At 39.0% G+C, this 20,883-nt stretch overlaps 1 protein-coding gene across 5 annotated transcripts in view; it reads left to right on the forward strand.

Annotated features, from left to right (window-relative positions):
* The window catches only part of Liprin-alpha (PTPRF interacting protein alpha), a 202,353-nt gene that overhangs the window by 99,608 nt on the left and 81,862 nt on the right, over positions 1–20,883 (forward strand). For 4 of the 5 annotated variants that reach the window (XM_071658081.1, XM_071658084.1, XM_071658080.1 and 1 more), the window contains exons 13-16: positions 1,901–2,039; positions 4,586–4,788; positions 12,940–13,050; positions 13,261–13,447. In XM_071658081.1, the coding sequence (XP_071514182.1) occupies positions 1,901–2,039; positions 4,586–4,788; positions 12,940–13,050; positions 13,261–13,447 (640 nt within the window). The remainder of the gene's footprint in view (positions 1–1,900; positions 2,040–4,585; positions 4,789–12,939; positions 13,051–13,260; positions 13,448–20,883) is intronic. The other variant, XM_071658085.1, reaches the window with a different exon arrangement.

The following is a 20,883-nucleotide window of genomic DNA, read 5'->3' on the forward strand; positions in this document are numbered from 1 at the left end:
TGATGAATTAGTAAGAAAATGTACAAGTAGATAAAGAGCACAGTTAGAGACTTAGTGTGAGCAGATGTGGCCTTTTTTCATCTGTTTCTTTGTGCTACCTTGCTGATGGGGGAGAGGCTCTTTCCTGTGTAGTGGGTTGATGCTGGAAATGGATGAAGGCGAGCAAGTATGAATATGTACATATGTATATGTGCATGTATGTAGATATGTGTGTATATGTGCGTGTGTGGGCATTTATGTACATACATGTGTATGTGGGTGGGTTAGGCCATTCTTTCATTATTTCCTTGCACTAACGCAGGAGACAGCAACTTAGTCTGATAATAAAAAAAAGAGTGGATGGATCTTTCTTTATCTGTTTCCTGGCACTACCTTGCTGACGTGAGAAATGGTGATCAAGTATAATGATGATGATAATAATGATAATAATAATGATAGTAATGAAAATAGTGATAATAATAATGATAATGTTCTTGTAAATGATGTTTTGCATGTATGTGATATGTAGATATGTAAATAATGTAAATGATATATAAAGGTCTATGTGAAGAAAAAATATGCAAGTGATACATATAGGATTTATGAAATTGTAGATGGAAAGATCGTAAAATGCATATTGTGCTTAGGCATATGTAGAAAGAGATCACAGCAAGAGGACACCCATTAACATCATATTCTTACATGAATAAGGAGTATCCATGACACTGGCCAGAGCCCTCCCCAGTCAATTCAGTATTCCTTTTAGGGTATTTCTATCTATTCTATGTAACAGAGACATGAAATGCAAAGGATTTTTTCCTCTATCCTGGGTGTGTCTCTTCAGATGTATCCCATCGTTTAAGATTCTAGAACTGTTAGATGGGTTAATCATGTTCAGAATGATAGTTTGAGAGTAAGGTGTGTAAGTAAGCTTAGCTTGATTGAGAGAACTAATCAGGGTGTGCTAAAATAAGTGAGGATATATGAAGAAGATAGGCAAGGAAAACTAAGAGGATTCGTGGTTCAGAATTGAATGAAGCAAGTGGTAGTATCTATCTATGTGCATCAGTGATGAGATTTTGCCATAGTGGAAGGATAGTACGAAATGCTCACTGCATGTCTTACATGTCAAATGATATTGTTTCTTTCTTCTGAAGAGAAGACCAAGGATATAGAGAGAGTGAAAAAGGCCTTGAGGAGGTGCAGCGTAAACATTCAGGATGTTGAGAGGCATGCCTGGGATAGTGAATTGGAGTGATGTGGTACACGGGGGACTATGTTCTGTCAATGGGCTGAACCATGGCATATGAAGTGGTCATGGTAAACCACAGAATGGTCTTTGGGGCTTAGCTGATGGCTCAAGTTCTGGTGCCTTTTGCTTGACAGCTAGAGAGTAGATGTGAGCAAATGAGACTTCATCTTTTCTTAGCACTGAGGTAGGAAACCAATGCATCTTTACAGTAACAGGGTGCATTTAATCCTGTTGGTTTGCAAATGTCACAAAAATATGTAAGTGTCATCCTTTAAGCTATCTCTCAACTTTTTTAAGGGTGCATAATCTCAGCTTTAGCTTAAGGAATAATATGACTGACCATCTTTGTGCATACATTGGTGTGTAATACCCTGCAAATTCTACCTGGCTTGGAGTTGAACCTATGTCTTATGTTGTTAATGCATTTAATTTTCACCATAGCACTCATATGTGTGGATAATGCTACAAAATAGAATGTAGATCAAGTATGTTGTGTAAGACATACAAAATTTTTTTAACCCATCTTTGGCCATATCCTTTTCACAGTCATATGCTTTATTCATGCTTATCGACCATTGGTTTACCCAAGTGCTTTGGGATGAGAAGAATTAGCAATGCATCCCAAAAATGCATAAAAGGTAACCTTTGTATGTCTTTTGTATTGTTTAGGTCTGTATCACCGACTGGAGGGGACTTTGTCCGCAGCACTTCTCACCCTAGCTTCGACTCCAGATCCTTACCCCGCCATCCACCTTCAGCCCCTCCCACACAGAAGAGGCCACCTGCACTTGATGAAGACAATGCCCAGGTGAAAAATATTGAGCTTAGCTTGATATTTCTAACTGATGGTAGGAAACATATTCCTACTTTTTGCTGCGAGTTAAATGGCCCCAGAGTCTTACTCTTCATAAACAAGTCATTTTGACTCAGTTTATTATTTGCACAGGTAGCATATCATTAGGTCCCAGATGCCTAAGGTAAAGGTACTAAGATTAAGGTGATTTTATGTTCTTTTTTCCACATCCACACAATTTTTTCTTTTAGTTTAAAAACTCCTAACACATCCACACTTTGCTCTTTCAGTTCAAAAACTCATTATTCATCCACACTTTGCTCTTTCAGTTTAAAAACTCCTTACCATATTTTAGAGCTTGCTTATTCCAATTTCTCTTTCAATTTACATGCGTATTGTAAAATAGAAAAACACATCTGTAGAGTCCACATTTTTAGGTGTCATTATTGCCTTCACAACCCAAGGGTTGAAAAAGAGGGCAAATGAGAGTTGGGATGAGAGAGTATCATTAAACTTTAATGAGACTAGAAAAATGTTTGGAAGGAGGTATATAATGTGTGTAAGACAAGAGAACAAATGGGAACATGGGTGATGGGGGCAAGGTGGGGAAGTGATAATAGGTTTTGGTGAAGTGAGGAGGAAATGGAGTGAGTATTTTGAAGGTTTGTTGAATGTGTTTGATGATAGAGTGTTAGATGTAGGATGTTTTGGTCTGTGTGGTGTGCAAAGTGAGAGAGCCAGGGAGAGTGGTTTGGCGAAGAGAGAAGAGGTGGTGAAAACCTCGTGGAAGATGAAATCCGGAAAGGTGACAGGTTTGGATGGTATTGCAGTTGAATTTATTAAGAGAGGGGTTGACTGTGCTGTTGGTTGGTTGCTAAGGATATTCATTGTATGTATGGATCATGGTGAAGCACCTGAGAATTGGCAGAATTTTTGTATAGTGCCATTTTACTAAGGTAAAGGGGATAAAGGTAAGTGCTCAAACTACAGAGGCATAAGTTTGTTTAGTATTCCTGGAAAATTGTATGGAAGGGTATTGATTGAGAGGGTGAAGGCATGTACAGAGTATCGGATTAGGGAGGAGCAGTGAGATTTCAGAAGTGGTGAAGGATGTGTGGCTTCAGCAGTGGTAGAGTATGTGTGGATCAGGTGTTTGCTTTGAAGAATGTGTGTGAGAAATACTTAGAAAACAGATGGATTTGTGTGTGGCATTTATGGATCTGGAGAAGGCATATGGTAGGGTTGATAGAGATGCATTGTGGAAGGTCTTAAGAGTATATGGTGTGGGAGGTTTTTTTTTTCTTTTTTTCTTGCTTTGTCGCTGTCTCCCGTGTTTGCGAGGTAGCGTACGCTGCTAAAAGCAATGAGAAGTTTTTATCAAGGATATAAGGCATGTTTACGAGTTGGAAAAGAGGAGAATGATTAGTTCCCAGTGAAGGATGGTCTTGCAGCAGGAGTGTGTGATATTCCCATTTGTTTGTTTAATTTGTTTATGGATGTTGTGGTTAGGAAGGTAAATGCAAGAGTTTTGGAGGGAGTGGCGAGTATGCAGCTTGTTGGGGATGAGAGGTCCTGGGAAGTGAGTCAGTTGTTGTTCGCCGATGATACAGCACTGGTGGCTGATTCGAGTGAGAAACTGGTGTTCAGGAGTCATTTTATCCTGTAGTTTTGATCAACCATACACTACTTGGTGATTAGGTTGTTCCTCACAACATGCCTCAATAAAGGTTTTGAATTTTTTGATGGCATAAGTTTTAGAAATTTATTTCATTTGTGTTTTGTACGTCTGTTTTTCTTAATGTTAGCTGAGATGTTACGGGCAGCTGAGGCCCTAATCAAGGCCATCCCATTAATGCTATATATACATATACCATATCCTGAGCCAGGTACCCATTTTGTCAACAAAACCCTAGAGGTGGATGAACAGCTGGGTTGACTCTGGACTGAAAGCCATAACAAGAATTTGAACCAATGCGTTTGACACTTGGTGGACAGTGAATGCATCACAGTCAGGAATCAGGAATGCTAACTGCTAAGACATTTGTTAGAGTGTTAGTTTTCAATGTATCAAATGTTCAGTTTCTTTCTTGTTTCTTCTTTTACTCTTTAAGTTTTCATGAATTTTTAATCTGGCTGTAGCATCATAATTCTTTTCAGGTACATTAAGCATTACATAATATTTTACTTTATCTCAGAGTTAAGATTTGAAATCCATAGTTCTTCCCCCCTTTGGTTTTTGCATCCATATATATGTCAGTTTTTCCCTCTACAGGTAAGTTATCTGTTTTAAACACTACCTTGCTAATGCTGGAAATGGGGAATATGGATGAAAAAAAGTCATTGTCATTATCACAAGTTTGCCATGTGGGCTTGTCGTGCATATCCTGGTGTGAGTAATTTTTATGAATGTGTCTTTACCTACTGAATTCTTGGATATGTATGGTAAATATGATATTTGGATAGTGTCCCATATGTTCCACTATGTAGGCAGTATAGATAACATCGTACTGGGCTCAAGAGATAGTTTGAACTGTGATATTAACAGTTGTAAATGTCTTCAGGCTGGTGGAAGTTGGGAGTTAAGTGGTGGTCACATCCAACAGCCATTCACTGGAGAAGGTGGAGAACTTTCTGATGGTGAAGAAGAAGATAATGAATCAATATTCTCACTCATGGAAATGCGGTCTCCATCACATCACACGGATGCTCAGACTCTGGCATTGATGTTACAAGAACAGTTGGATGCTATCAACAATGAAATCAGGTATTTGTTAATGTTTGTTGCACTGAGAAAATATTTCCTGTTTTTCTTCTAAAAGCAGGGTGGTATGTTCTTAATTCGAGGCTTGTCTCTAGTGACTGTGATTATTGTATAACAGACATCATTTATATGTATAGCTTTTTTTCAAATAAGCAGATGGGGAGCAAGTGTAGAGAAATGTTTGAGTATATGTTATGACTATGATATTTTTATGCATTTGAAGAACATGCTGTATCCACTTCATGTGCTTGATATATGTGTTAAAGAATTTAGATATCCAGAATTTTTTTATTCATTATTGTATGTCATGGAGAACACTCATAAAAAGATACAAAACATAACCTGTCTTAAGTAATAGGCACTATGGACCATCTCAGACTGGAAGTCAGACCAATTTGAAATGTGGTCATATCCTCATTAAATGAGTGACAAATGATGCCTTCCCAATCACAAGCAAAGTTGACTACATATCACCAGCCAGTCCTAAGTAACTTTAATAACTATTTTATAAACATCCTTTTTTTTGTGCAGGTGTTAGCTTACCTAGCTGCAGGTGAGAAACCATTTGGATCTGTAGGCAGATCTCTTCCTCAGTTAGTCAAAATGTTGGTCATGAAGAACTAATTTGGTGTTGTTCCTAATTCAGCAAATGTCATCTGGCATTGGTTGTGCGTGGTTCATTGTGATTTTTTTCATTTTAAATGTTGGAAATTTAGAGAGAAGCCTTCTGAGTATTCATGAAAGATGTGCTCATGAGCTTTGTGGTTTTTTCAGAATATTTAAGTATCTAGAGCTTTACAAGCTTCGTAAGCTTTCAAGGTTTTGTTTGTTATTCACATGAAAAAGCTTATCACCCTTTCCATTCTCATGTCTCCCAAGCTTATCTGCCTCATTGCAGCAGTTGCAGTAACAACATGGCCTTTGTTTCAGTGATGAGGATGATTGAACTGACTTGTAGAGGATTATGGTGCCTATGCACATAAGGTTGCTTGGGCCCAGTTTAGTGAAACAATGTAACTGGAAGCCCAACTTAAGGCAGTGCTTTACAAGATATGGATGTTAATCATTCCATGACTTCTGTAGTTTTTCATCCCTAGGTTAGTCTGAGAGAAACATCATGTGTTCATTAGATGCTTCAAGCCTGTCAGTTTGACCCTCATGGTTCACAGTAAAGACCATTTAGGAGACATTGGTGTTGTTTGCAAGCAAGGTTAAGTTTGGATACCAGATGGAACTTTACAGTTGTCCTACACGATGGTGAGTGCAGCATTTGTTTTAATACTATGCGTTTTCAGCATGGACCATATGGAATAGCCTTCCAGTTTTGGACTTACTGCTCACTCCTGCTGAGGGCTACCATACCCTCCCTCATCACCTCCATGCCCTCCCACCCTTGCCAACACACACTTCCCCACCACCACCACTCCATCCCTTTCTGGCTGCCACACCCTCCCTCATGGCCATCACCCCCTCCCTCCTTCTGTGGCCACCATACCTTCCTCTACCTCCACCCCTTCCCAGCCACAACACTCTCCATCACCACCAATACTCCCTCCCTTTCCTCCACCAGGTAATGTTCATACATCCCACCACCTACCGTTCTCAGCACACTCATATTCAAGATTTTTACATTTTGCATGCTTATCAATTAGTATGTAACCCAAAAATGCCCGCTTACCATTTTTCCTTCTCAACATATACTTACGTATATCCCTCTTTTTACCAGAAATTCCCAATTACCAGTCTTTTTTCAGCTGTTCACCATTTTCATTCACATCATTGAGTAACCCATGTCCCGCATTTATATCCAGTTATTACTATTCATTTGCCCTGAAGGTGTGGACTCCTTCCTAAATGTGGTTGCAGATGATGAAAAAGTCATGAGGAAAATGAAAAGCACAGAGGATTTCATCAGCTTACAAGCAGACCTAAACAGTCTACAAAGTTGATCTGATACATGGCATCAAGTTAAAAAAGGCCCAAATATGATTATCATCCAGCAGGAAATAAGCTTCAGGATTCTGTTTGACTCGGGAGTCAACATCATCCCTAATGTGTTGCCAGAGTGCCGAATTAGGAGAATTATAAAGGAGACAAACTGTCTTCTGGCAAATGTCATAAAAACTTTCAGGTACATGGATAAGGACATGCTTAGCATGCTGTTCATATGCTTCATAAGGCCAACATTAGCATTTGCTTCTCAGGTTTGGTCATTGTACCTAAAGTACAAAGAACTTACAGAGAAGGTCCAGAGGAGGACAATAAAGCTTGTACTAAAATTAAGAGAGCTAAGTTACAAGGAAAAGCTAAAGGTTGTACATTTGCCCACTCTGAAAGAAAGAAGGTTGAGGGGTGACCTGATGTACAAAAGAAAGTAGCATGAGGTCAAGAGGGCAAATTAGAGTTTGAGTGAGTGAGTACCAGCAAACTTTAGATAGAATAAGATGTTTTGGGAGGTTAATAGTGTAAGAAATACACGAGAACTCATGGGTACATATCACTGAAAGGGGAAAATGGGCAAGTGGTAACAGGCAGTGTTGAGGTGAAGAGGATTTGGAGTGAGTAATTTGAAGGATTGTTGAATATGTCTTTATATGGTGGCAGGTATAGGGTTTAGTGCGATTAAACATCCTATACTGCCCCTCTTATCATATTCTTGTCCTTCAACCTTTACATGTTAGAAAAAAAAAGTGTCATGTTTCATTTGTTGAACAAATCGTATTACAGTAAAACCTCTGTAATCCATATTTCAAGACAACAAAATGTCCAAAACAACATATGCTTTTCAATTTCAGTTGGCAGTCTTCAATTAAGAAGAATATTTGAAATTGTATATGTATACACACACCACAGCACAACACAGCACCACTAAACACAAGGGCAGTAAACAAATATTTTATCCTTTCATTCTCAGTGCCATGGGGTAACAGAGCTGACTCAACCAGTCTCTTGACTTTTATAAGACTGTGCCATGCTGCCAAACATATGATATCCCCACCATAAGCAAGTAATGATATTTGTTCTGCAAATAAAATGTAATGTATGGAAACCTCATTTTAAATGGTAGTCAACTGATTTTTATTTATTTTTTTTTTTTTTTTTACTAAGACCCTATATGATCCAATACCTGTTGACGCCCAGCACCAGTCACCTTTTTCAACATGCAACTTGACAAGCTGTATCCTATTTTCATTTATCTCAGTTACCCTGCCTCAAGCTCCCCAGTTATACCCAAATCTGCCTCAACACTCATTCATTCACCCAAATCACCACTCACAAGGACTTCATAATAGTTTTCATCAAAATTACCTAAGCACTTACTCAGCTCTCCAGAAGAGTCCACTTTTTTCCTCTTACGACCAGATGCATAGGTAATGACATTAACCCACCTCTTGTAGTCTAATTTTCTTTTCAACATCAATCACAAATGAACTTCTTCACTCTCTTTAAAACACTCTCACAGCTTCCTCCTCAGAAGTGCTATCCCTATCTTGGTTCTTGATCTCACACTAATTCCAGTCTTCACCCCATGGACTTTCCCAAACCTTTCTTCCCAACTCGCATCAACACCTCCCTATTCATCATTGTTGCCAGTGTTCGAGCATTTAGAGAGACATTTCTGTCAAAGAGTTGTCCTGTTTCTTTGTTGTAGGTAGAAGTGTTACCCTTAGTAATTATATTTCCTACAGCTTGAAGTACCACACTACTATTTGCAGTGGGTGAGGATTCAGTGCAAGTTAATCAAACCAGTCTGTGATAGGAATGGTGGAGTCAGATCAGCATGTCTTGTGATTAGTGAGCCAGGTCCCAGTTATTTGCAGAGGTAGTGTCTATATTTTTAAGTAGCTGGGCTTCCTGTTTCATGGGTTCTGTGCAGCCTACTGCCTGCATAGTTCTTAGATGTTTGCCTCTAAGGGTTCATGAAGTTTCCAAATGCAAAAAGAAATCTCTCATTCTCCTGATTTTCTGAGCCTAATAGCAATCTAAAGAAACATATTTGAAATTCATACCCAGTTTTTTTAGTGTACAGCTAACTTGGAGAAGTCCATTTAACCAATTATAGTGACTTTACCATGACTGTTGATAACCAAGCATAACTAGTGATTAAATTATGAGGTAAACAATTGTTAATTTTGCCAAAGCTTGTCATTATACTGTACTGTATTATGTAGAGGGGTCCTGAAGGTATGACTTCAGTGCCCCCTATCCAGGGATTCTACAGCTTCAGAGCTGTTATTATTCACAGTACCAGGGACAGCTTGTGTTCCTTTGAAGCAAGAAGTTCTTTGACAAGACTCTATTCTTTTGCCTCTCCTGATGATGATACAGCCACATGAATAAGTAAAGCTGTTAAAAGTGATGACAATCAAGAAACACGACATAGGGATTTGGATATTATTTCCGAATAGGCAGATAAGAACTTGATGGAATTTATGTAATTTGACAAAGAGAAATTTGCACAAATGAGTTTTTGTGCAACTAATAGTACTTCAGTGCTTACATACAGAGGCCCTATAGGCAAAGAAAGAGATTGATGTAAACATCAAAGATTGGGGAATTATTGTAAGTAAAGAACTTGAATTTAAGGAACACTGATGAGATAGCACTTGCAAGCCAAATAGTGATTGAAAAGGTATTGAGAACATTTGCTACAAGAGGTTAAGAATTTATAACCAGTATTTGATATGTAGGTAAGAAGTAAAATTAAATGCTGTTGTGTTGTATGTGTGCCAGTAAAGCAGATAGAAATAATTAGTGTGAGAGAATATGGAAACATCATAATTGAAATCAATAGACTGGATCTAATGAACTAACATGAATGAGGTGAAGTACATTTTCTTCGACAGGATTGTTAACATCTGAAACAATTGGCTAAATTAGAGTGGTTGAAAGCAGTACTATAGATATGTTTAGAAGTAGACTTGATTGATGATTCTCTTCAGGTCCAAAACTTTCATTATTTGCTCCTCCATAGTCTAAATGACAATTTGCAAGTTATTCTCTTTGAATTATTTGAATGCTTTCTAACTTTTACCACACTGTTCTGTGAGTTTCTGATATATTTCGCTATCACAAACAGCCTTGAAAGGCCCCAATGGTCTTTTAGTGTTTGAATTCTTTTGTGTTCCTGTGTATAAAATGCTGGAACTGTAGTCTAAAACATCAAAGAGGGAAATTTATGAGGGTACTCAATATGCCTGGCAAATGATAAAAGGCCTAAAGAATAATGTTTTGGATATGAAAGCAAGGAAGCTATAAAATGATTAAAGACATAAGTAATATCTGGAGAATACCAAGAAGATTTGACTAAAATTTATGCTTGCCAGATGGGAAAGCAAGAATGATCAATTAATGCAGCACTTAGAGAACTAAGAGATAAACTGTGGTATCTATAGAAATATTCAAAAGAAGATTAGTTGCTGAAAGGAATATTATAGAGCAAGCAAAAAAGTGGTGAGAAGAGGAGAGGCAGTTGAATGAAGAGTCATTATTCAACACAGATCAAATGATGAGTGCCGTGTGCTATCCCTGCTGTAATGGCAAAATCTTGTCAAAAGTAAACAGTAGTTTTTATCTCATTCAGTCAACCATCCTTACAACACACATTGTTTTTGAACATTTCTGACACATCCACCTTCCTACCTTTTTCATCTATGGCCCATGCCTCACATCCATGCATAACCACTGGGACAACTATACCATCAATCACATCCATATTTTTCTTCTCAGAATATGATTTCCCTTTCCACGCACAACTCAGGACCTAAGCCTGCTCACTCACTTTATTGTTTATATTAGCTTCCATCATTCCATCCACTGCTGTGTCCATTCCCAAACATCTAAAACACCCCACTTCTAAAGGTTCACTCCATTCAAATTCACCCTCCAACCCACCTGTATCTTTCTCCTCCTTGGCTTTAAAACCTTTATATTTTGTTACATTAACTCTTTAACTTTTACCTTTCGCATACTCGTCCAAACACAGAAACCAGAGTGTTCATTTTTTCGCTTGATTCTGCCTCCAGAGCCATGTCGTCAGCAAAGAGCAACTGACTCATCTCCCAGGCTCCCATCAATGTCTATAGTCCATTGCCCCAGTTTCTTGTCTACCTATCTTTCTATATGTATCTTGTGATGCCTTTTCTCTTGGGAACTCCCTTAATGGATAGCCATGGCAAAAAAAGTCTGCATAACTGGGGAACTCCAGTGTAACTTCTTATCCTTGAGATTCTCACCCTTAACAGGTGACTGGCAGAAGGCAACTCTAGTGCAGTGTTTTCAGAAGCTTTTACCAAACTTCTGTTACCTAATTTGTCTACCTAATTTTCCATCCAACGACTTTTACCTAATGTTTTTACCTATTGATCATGTCTAATATTCATACCAACTACTTCTGTATATTGCTCTTACCATTTTGCCAAAAGGCAGGGCTAGTGCAAAGCACTCATCACGGAAAAATCTGCAGTTAGAAAGAATGAGTTTTGTGAGTTAAGTGTTGTCAAGTGTTATGTCTGACAAGGAGAGATTGTATATTTGTGGACAGAATGCCATCAGTCCATGCATGGGTGAAGTAGAAAGAAAAGAAAGCAACCTAGGTCATACTAGTGCAGTTGACAACATCTGAAGTGCTGGCTTGCTATGCAGCTGTCACTGAGCCTTCTGACACCCAGGTGGCTAGTACCAGGAATATGCTTCCTTTATCACTGGCTGTCTACCAAGCACTACTTACTCCAGTTTCTGATAACTTCTTCATTCAGACACCTTTCACTATATACTTCATATCATGGAAGAATTTTAGTTTTTAATTTTTTTTCGATAAGAAAAAACTTACTAGGAATGAGATACAGATTCCTTCATCCTTTTACTACAGTAGTCCAAGTTTCACTGAATACTCGTGTATGGGATATTCTGAAATAATGTAAGAATATGTGAGTGTCATCACTAACATCTATAATTTTGTAAGTATAGATCTACAAATTATTTCATAGCATGAAGGTGCATATCTCATATGGGCCTCTTTGATGTCCTTACATAGACAAACCTGTGTATTGAAAACATTTAGTGTTTGAATATATTAACAGTATGTAAGATGCCTCTACAAGTATTAATGGCTTTATAGGAAACCTCAAGGCAGAGGCACATAATTCAAGAATTTTAATTGTATGTGCCCCAGTCATGGTGAACGTAAAGAATTCTGGGATGTACATCCTGGCAGCAGTGAATGGGTTAAAAGAAGACAAGATGATTAGCTAAAATTGGTTCAGAATGAACCCAAGATTGACAGCTATGCCATGTACATAGCAGCTGAGAATAGAAGTACTTTGAAACAATTGGTACACACATATAGAACAATGTGCTATCCTTGAGAATAGAAGTACTTTGAAACAATTGGTACACACATATAGAACAATGTGCTATCCTTGTCCATTGGTAAAATCACAGCATAGATATGCATAGGTATAGGTAAGAAGCTTCGTCCTTTTTTGTATTTCTCTTCCAGTTTTGATGTGTTGAATTGAAGACTGTGTGTTATACCATGTATAAGCAAGCTTTGACAACTTGGCAAAATTACTGTATTATTTGCTAATACTGAAGTTTTTTCATTTATGGACGTATGGGAGTGGAGAGATCACTATACTTGGTTTAGAGTTTTCCATGTAATTCTTTTGTCGGAAACAAAACCTAGACAAAACTTTTTAAGACATTTATGTTTGGCTAACTCCATCCAGACTCAGAAGTAAATCCTCCAGACTCAAAGCCTATTTTTCATGTTTTGTTAGAAATAGTTTCCCAGCTTTTGCACTAAAGTTTTTAAATGTCAAGTTTGGTTATTTATTGTTTTAGAAAATGTGTTTTACAAAAGCTGACAAGAACTGGAATGTTTAGATGCTAACTGGAATCACAACTGGCAGGGTTTCCTGCAGATACTTATTAATAATTACTGTGTCAGGAATTAATTTTTGTTAGGAATGTGGCTTCTGTGAGCAATTTGAATGAAATTTTAACTGATTGTGAGAGCTTTAACCTTAATATTGCACTGTTGGCCACATAAGATTATAGGCTTTTTTGTCTGTTAATGCTGAATTGGGTGCTTGATGTTTGATTTTCTTATTTTTGCTCTATAGCTTATCATTAGGTCTTCCTATCATGCAGCGACCTTATGGGGGGAACAAGAAGTTCATTAGGGGGGACAGAGGCTTATTGGGGAATGATATCTCCCCATCCTCCCCCATCGTGGGAAACCCTGCCTGAACAGCAAAACAGGTGCATGTCAAGTTGAATTAGAATATCACAATATTAAAAGTAGATATGTGTGAACTTGATATGCTTATTAAAGTGCAGTGTATAATATTTCCAACCTATAGATGTTTTATAAAGGTAATAAATAAATTACAAATAGCCTTGTGCCAATATTTGGATCAGATTAATCCTTGTTATGAAATTTGAGAGACTGATAAATGATATTATACACAGATTAATTCAGGAAGAGAAACAAACCACTGAGGCACGAGCAGAAGAGCTAGAATCTCGAGTTGGTAGTGTAGAACATATGATGCTCCGAGGACGGTCTCTAGAGCGCCCTTCTCCTCCTATTTCTGGTCGGTCTACACCCAAATCCCACCACTCACCTTCCCGAGACTACCTGCAGAAATATCACACTGTGAGTGACTATAACCTTGAATTTTCTCATAAGTAGATGTGGATGTCTTACTCAAAATGAAATGAGGTTGTTTAAAAGATCTTTGATATAGATGTCATTTCAGAAAAGATACGATGTATAGCACAAAGTTTTTTATTCTTATAATTATTATCTTTAATTTTTTTCATACATATTTGCCATTTCCCGCTTTAGCGAGATAGCATTAGTAATATTATTGTTTATGATGATAGTAATAATAATAATAATGTTAATTATTATTTTGGTACCATTATTATTATTATTATTATTATTGATATTCTTGTTAATTTTTTATCCCCGTGGATTGGGGAGAAAGAGTCCTACTCATGTATCTCCTGCCTGTTATAAATGGTGAATAAAGGGGATGGGAGTTGGGTGTCTGGAAATTCTCCTGCTCAGGCAGGAAAGTTGAGGAAGCTTGGTTAATCTCTCTGTGGTTGGGTTGGTGGTGAAGGAGGTGAGTGCAAAGATCTTCAAGTGAACGGCAAGTCTGCAGTCTGTTGGAATTGGTGGAAGATGCTAGCAGGTAAGTCAATTACTGTTTGCTGATGACATGGTGCTGGTGGCAGATGTAAGAGAGCGACTGTGGAAGCTGGTTTCTGGGTCTGGGAGAGTTTATGGAAGGAGAAAGTTGCGATTAGATGTGATTAAAAACAAGGATAGTTTTGCAGTAAATAGAGACAGGTTAGTTGGAGCTTGATTTTTAATGGAGAAAACTTGGAGGAAGTGGATGTTTTAGATACCTGGAAGTGGCCATGACAGCAAATGGAACCATGGGAGTTGGAGTAAGCCGTAGGGTGGTTGTGGTGGCTTCGGTCCTGGGCACATTGAAGAGTGTGTGGAAAGAGAGGTCTTTCTCTTTTGCCAGATCTATAATTGACACATACAAATCCCTCCGTTTATTATTATTTTTGGTATTATTATTTTTTAACTGTTCCCCCTTTAATACTTGTTTGCTATTTCTGCGTTAGTGAGGTATCACCAGAAATGAACAGAGAATGGCCTTGTTTCCTCAAATCTGTTCTCTAGCTGTCATGTATAATGCATCAAAACCATGGCCTCCTATCCACAAGCAGACCCCACATGCATATCATTGTGCTTTTAGGCATTTCAACCATCCATCATGTGGGGAAGTCCTTGAGTAAGTGTTGATGTACCTGCTGGTAGCACAGAACATCATATCATTGTGCTTTTAGGCATTTCAACCATCCATCATGTGGGGAAGTCCTTGAGTAAGTGTTGATGTACCTGCTGGTAGCACAGAACATCATATCATTGTGCTTTTAGGCATTTCAACCATCCATCATGTGGGGAAGTCCTTGAGTAAGTGTTGATGTACCTGCTGGTAGCACAGAACATCATATCATTGTGCTTTTAGGCATTTCAACCATCCATCATGTGGGGAAGTCCTTGAGTAAGTGTTGATGTACCTGCTGGTAGCACAGAACATCATATCATTGTGCTTTTAGGCATTTCAACCATCCATCATGTGGGGAAGTCCTTGAGTAAGTGTTGATGTACCTGCTGGTAGCACAGAACATCATATCATTGTGCTTTTAGGCATTTCAACCATCCATCATGTGGGGAAGTCCTTGAGTAAGTGTTGATGTACCTGCTGGTAGCACAGAACATCATATCATTGTGCTTTTAGGCATTTCAACCATCCATCATGTGGGGAAGTCCTTGAGTAAGTGTTGATGTACCTGCTGGTAGCACAGAACATCATATCATTGTGCTTTTAGGCATTTCAACCATCCATCATGTGGGGAAGTCCTTGAGTAAGTGTTGATGTACCTGCTGGTAGCACAGAACATCATATCATTGTGCTTTTAGGCATTTCAACCATCCATCATGTGGGGAAGTCCTTGAGTAAGTGTTGATGTACCTGCTGGTAGCACAGAACATCATATCATTGTGCTTTTAGGCATTTCAACCATCCATCATGTGGGGAAGTCCTTGAGTAAGTGTTGATGTACCTGCTGGTAGCACAGAACATCATATCATTGTGCTTTTAGGCATTTCAACCATCCATCATGTGGGGAAGTCCTTGAGTAAGTGTTGATGTACCTGCTGGTAGCACAGAACATCATATCATTGTGCTTTTAGGCATTTCAACCATCCATCATGTGGGGAAGTCCTTGAGTAAGTGTTGATGTACCTGCTGGTAGCACAGAACATCATATCATTGTGCTTTTAGGCATTTCAACCATCCATCATGTGGGGAAGTCCTTGAGTAAGTGTTGATGTACCTGCTGGTAGCACAGAACATCATATCATTGTGCTTTTAGGCATTTCAACCATCCATCATGTGGGGAAGTCCTTGAGTAAGTGTTGATGTACCTGCTGGTAGCACAGAACATCATATCATTGTGCTTTTAGGCATTTCAACCATCCATCATGTGGGGAAGTCCTTGAGTAAGTGTTGATGTACCTGCTGGTAGCACAGAACATCATATCATTGTGCTTTTAGGCATTTCAACCATCCATCATGTGGGGAAGTCCTTGAGTAAGTGTTGATGTACCTGCTGGTAGCACAGAACATCATATCATTGTGCTTTTAGGCATTTCAACCATCCATCATGTGGGGAAGTCCTTGAGTAAGTGTTGATGTACCTGCTGGTAGCACAGAACATCATATCATTGTGCTTTTAGGCATTTCAACCATCCATCATGTGGGGAAGTCCTTGAGTAAGTGTTGATGTACCTGCTGGTAGCACAGAACATCATATCATTGTGCTTTTAGGCATTTCAACCATCCATCATGTGGGGAAGTCCTTGAGTAAGTGTTGATGTACCTGCTGGTAGCACAGAACATCATATCATTGTGCTTTTAGGCATTTCAACCATCCATCATGTGGGGAAGTCCTTGAGTAAGTGTTGATGTACCTGCTGGTAGCACAGAACATCATATCATTGTGCTTTTAGGCATTTCAACCATCCATCATGTGGGGAAGTCCTTGAGTAAGTGTTGATGTACCTGCTGGTAGCACAGAACATCATATCATTGTGCTTTTAGGCATTTCAACCATCCATCATGTGGGGAAGTCCTTGAGTAAGTGTTGATGTACCTGCTGGTAGCACAGAACATCATATCATTGTGCTTTTAGGCATTTCAACCATCCATCATGTGGGGAAGTCCTTGAGTAAGTGTTGATGTACCTGCTGGTAGCACAGAACATCATATCATTGTGCTTTTAGGCATTTCAACCATCCATCATGTGGGGAAGTCCTTGAGTAAGTGTTGATGTACCTGCTGGTAGCACAGAACATCATATCATTGTGCTTTTAGGCATTTCAACCATCCATCATGTGGGGAAGTCCTTGAGTAAGTGTTGATGTACCTGCTGGTAGCACAGAACATCATATCATTGTGCTTTTAGGCATTTCAACCATCCATCATGTGGGGAAGTCCTTGAGTAAGTGTTGATGTACCTGCTGGTAGCACAGAACATCATATCATTGTGCTTTTAGGCATTTCAACCATCCATCATGTGGGGAAGTCCTTGAGTAAGTGTTGATGTACCTGCTGGTAGCACAGAACATCATATCATTGTGCTTTTAGGCATTTCAACCATCCATCATGTGGGGAAGTCCTTGAGTAAGTGTTGATGTACCTGCTGGTAGCACAGAACATCATATCATTGTGCTTTTAGGCATTTCAACCATCCATCATGTGGGGAAGTCCTTGAGTAAGTGTTGATGTACCTGCTGGTAGCACAGAACATCATATCATTGTGCTTTTAGGCATTTCAACCATCCATCATGTGGGGAAGTCCTTGAGTAAGTGTTGATGTACCTGCTGGTAGCACAGAACATCATATCATTGTGCTTTTAGGCATTTCAACCATCCATCATGTGGGGAAGTCCTTGAGTAAGTGTTGATGTACCTGCTGGTAGCACAGAACATCATATCATTGTGCTTTTAGGCATTTCAACCATCCATCATGTGGGGAAGTCCTTGAGTAAGTGTTGATGTACCTGCTGGTAGCACAGAACATCATATCATTGTGCTTTTAGGCATTTCAACCATCCATCATGTGGGGAAGTCCTTGAGTAAGTGTTGATGTACCTGCTGGTAGCACAGAACATCATATCATTGTGCTTTTAGGCATTTCAACCATCCATCATGTGGGGAAGTCCTTGAGTAAGTGTTGATGTACCTGCTGGTAGCACAGAACATCATATCATTGTGCTTTTAGGCATTTCAACCATCCATCATGTGGGGAAGTCCTTGAGTAAGTGTTGATGTACCTGCTGGTAGCACAGAACATCATATCATTGTGCTTTTAGGCATTTCAACCATCCATCATGTGGGGAAGTCCTTGAGTAAGTGTTGATGTACCTGCTGGTAGCACAGAACATCATATCATTGTGCTTTTAGGCATTTCAACCATCCATCATGTGGGGAAGTCCTTGAGTAAGTGTTGATGTACCTGCTGGTAGCACAGAACATCATATCATTGTGCTTTTAGGCATTTCAACCATCCATCATGTGGGGAAGTCCTTGAGTAAGTGTTGATGTACCTGCTGGTAGCACAGAACATCATATCATTGTGCTTTTAGGCATTTCAACCATCCATCATGTGGGGAAGTCCTTGAGTAAGTGTTGATGTACCTGCTGGTAGCACAGAACATCATATCATTGTGCTTTTAGGCATTTCAACCATCCATCATGTGGGGAAGTCCTTGAGTAAGTGTTGATGTACCTGCTGGTAGCACAGAACATCATATCATTGTGCTTTTAGGCATTTCAACCATCCATCATGTGGGGAAGTCCTTGAGTAAGTGTTGATGTACCTGCTGGTAGCACAGAACATCATATCATTGTGCTTTTAGGCATTTCAACCATCCATCATGTGGGGAAGTCCTTGAGTAAGTGTTGATGTACCTGCTGGTAGCACAGAACATCATATCATTGTGCTTTTAGGCATTTCAACCATCCATCATGTGGGGAAGTCCTTGAGTAAGTGTTGATGTACCTGCTGGTAGCACAGAACATCATATCATTGTGCTTTTAGGCATTTCAACCATCCATCATGTGGGGAAGTCCTTGAGTAAGTGTTGATGTACCTGCTGGTAGCACAGAACATCATATCATTGTGCTTTTAGGCATTGCAACCATGTGACATGTGGGGCAGTTCTTGAGTGAGTGTTGATGTGCCTGCTGTTAGCACAGAACATCATATCATTGTGCTTTAGGCATTTCAACCATCCATCATGTGGGGAAGTCCTTGAGTAAGTGTTGATGTACCTGCTGGTAGCACAGAACATCATGATTTCATATGCTTCGCCAGTTAACTTGCACTGGGTTTAAGGTGTGTGTGAATGTGTGTTTGTAGGGAGGGACACAGTGATATCTTCATATTTTTTCATGTGGTTAAGGTATATTATGAGTGTGAGATGAGGTCCTCCAACAGTGATGAAGTGGGGGAAGGACATGGTTATGCATGTAAGCAATTGAGGCCCCCTGATGTATGGCAGAACATTCAAAAGTTGAAAAGAAATTTGGATGACAAGTATGCCAAGTTGCTGTGCATAACATTTCCAAAGAGGTCCCGCCTGAAGTCACACCTCAGAATCTTTGGCAGTAATTGCAGAGACCAAAACAGAGGTATGAACGTCCACCTTGCTTGCATCCACTTCATATACACAGGCTGCATCACAAGAATTGACCCTGTATATATGGTTAATGATCACTTATCATCCTTGTGACTTTGACTCTAGTAACAGTGGAAATTGTTTGAGACTAGAAGTGGTCATGCTGTATGATTGTGCCTTATGAACTGCATCTATAGTAACTATACACCTCTTAAAGTCATCATGATGCAGTGCCTGGATTTTATTGACAATACGAATCTTCAGAATAACATCACCAAGTGTGTAGAGACTGGTGTCAACTGTAAAGATGCGAAGATATTTGTGTACTCAGTTGACTAGGGCTGTGATATAAGTGCAGACAACTAGGATGATCCCAACCAAATCAATCTGCAGAAGGGGCTTGACTGCACCTACAGCTCCTCCACCTTCAATTTGGCATGTATCACAGTACCCCATCAAGTGCCTCAAACTTGTTGAACTCTCAATCAAGAATACATCCCTGTCACACTTCATAGTTACTTTGCAGACATCCTGAAGGGCCAGGATGACTCAGCTGCTGTCGCCAAAGAAGTAGACCTAGACGAATATATGTTTGAGGATGTGTCAGCTACATGCCCATCAGCCCGTCAAATGGGTCAGTTAGTATTCACAGTCATGTCTGACATCAAAAACTATGTTTTTTGATATTGTTGATTTCATTACAGGTTATGGAGTGTAGTGTTGATTGAATTTTGATATATCAAAATGTCATACTTTACCAATGAAGAAAATTATTATATTCATTAAAAGTAGACAAAATGCCTTCAAAATGAACTGTGAAATGTAAAACATGAAAATCTTTTATTGGTTACTGAGATAAATATCATTTGGAGATGCCAACATTACTACGCTTTAGCTCAAAACAGGTATTATGTTGATTCATCACTATGGCTCCATGCCCCTCATATTATGTATGCAGATATGTTTAATGAAATAAGCAAGTCCTTGTTTGAATTACAAGATATTATTATATTTCATAATATTCCTTGACAATATTGCTGATTCATCTTTAACACCACAGTTTATCCATTATTCTACTCATACAGTCTCTACTAAAGAAATCTGGTGATCTGCTTAAAATGAAGTTTTCATGTCATGTTTATTTGTGGAACAAATTTGATTACTTGTTTATGATGGGGATCTTGTATGTTTGGCTGTGTGAAACAGCCTTCAAAGTCAGCTAAACATATAAATCTCCTTATTTACCTGTGTTATTGAGAGTGGATGAATGCAACTTTTGTTTGCCGTCCTGTGCTTAGCAATTTTTCTCATACATGATCGCTGTTTCCCATGTCAGCAAGGTAGTGATAGGAACAGAGGAAGCGGTGGCCTCATTTGCTCACATCCACTCTTTAGATGTCATGTATAATGGACAGAAACCAGAGATATTGTTTCTTTTTTCTTTTTTTTTCCGGATGACTTTTTTCTTCTACCAGTAACTAACCATGGGTCTTAGGAAGTTATCTCAGAAAGAAATCCCCACATTCTTGCTTGAAAGAGTAAGATATGTCTACAAGCAATATTTCAAGACATACTGGCAGGGACAAGCCCTTCATCCAGACACTTGTTTATGCTTCCTTCTCACATCATCCCTCCTTGAAAAGTTGGATCTGATCGACCGAGGGAGACTAGTGAGGTGATTGATAATCTGCTTCGTAAGGGTGCATTTTTCATCACCATAAGTGTCATCAGGTTATCAGTCACCTTACTGTTCCTCTTAGGTTGACCATACCCAGTTTTTTCAGAGGGATGATGGTAGGATGATGGAAGCCCAAACAAGT

This window comes from Panulirus ornatus, chromosome 65, assembly GCF_036320965.1.
Source record: "Panulirus ornatus isolate Po-2019 chromosome 65, ASM3632096v1, whole genome shotgun sequence".
NCBI lineage: Eukaryota > Metazoa > Arthropoda > Malacostraca > Decapoda > Palinuridae > Panulirus > Panulirus ornatus.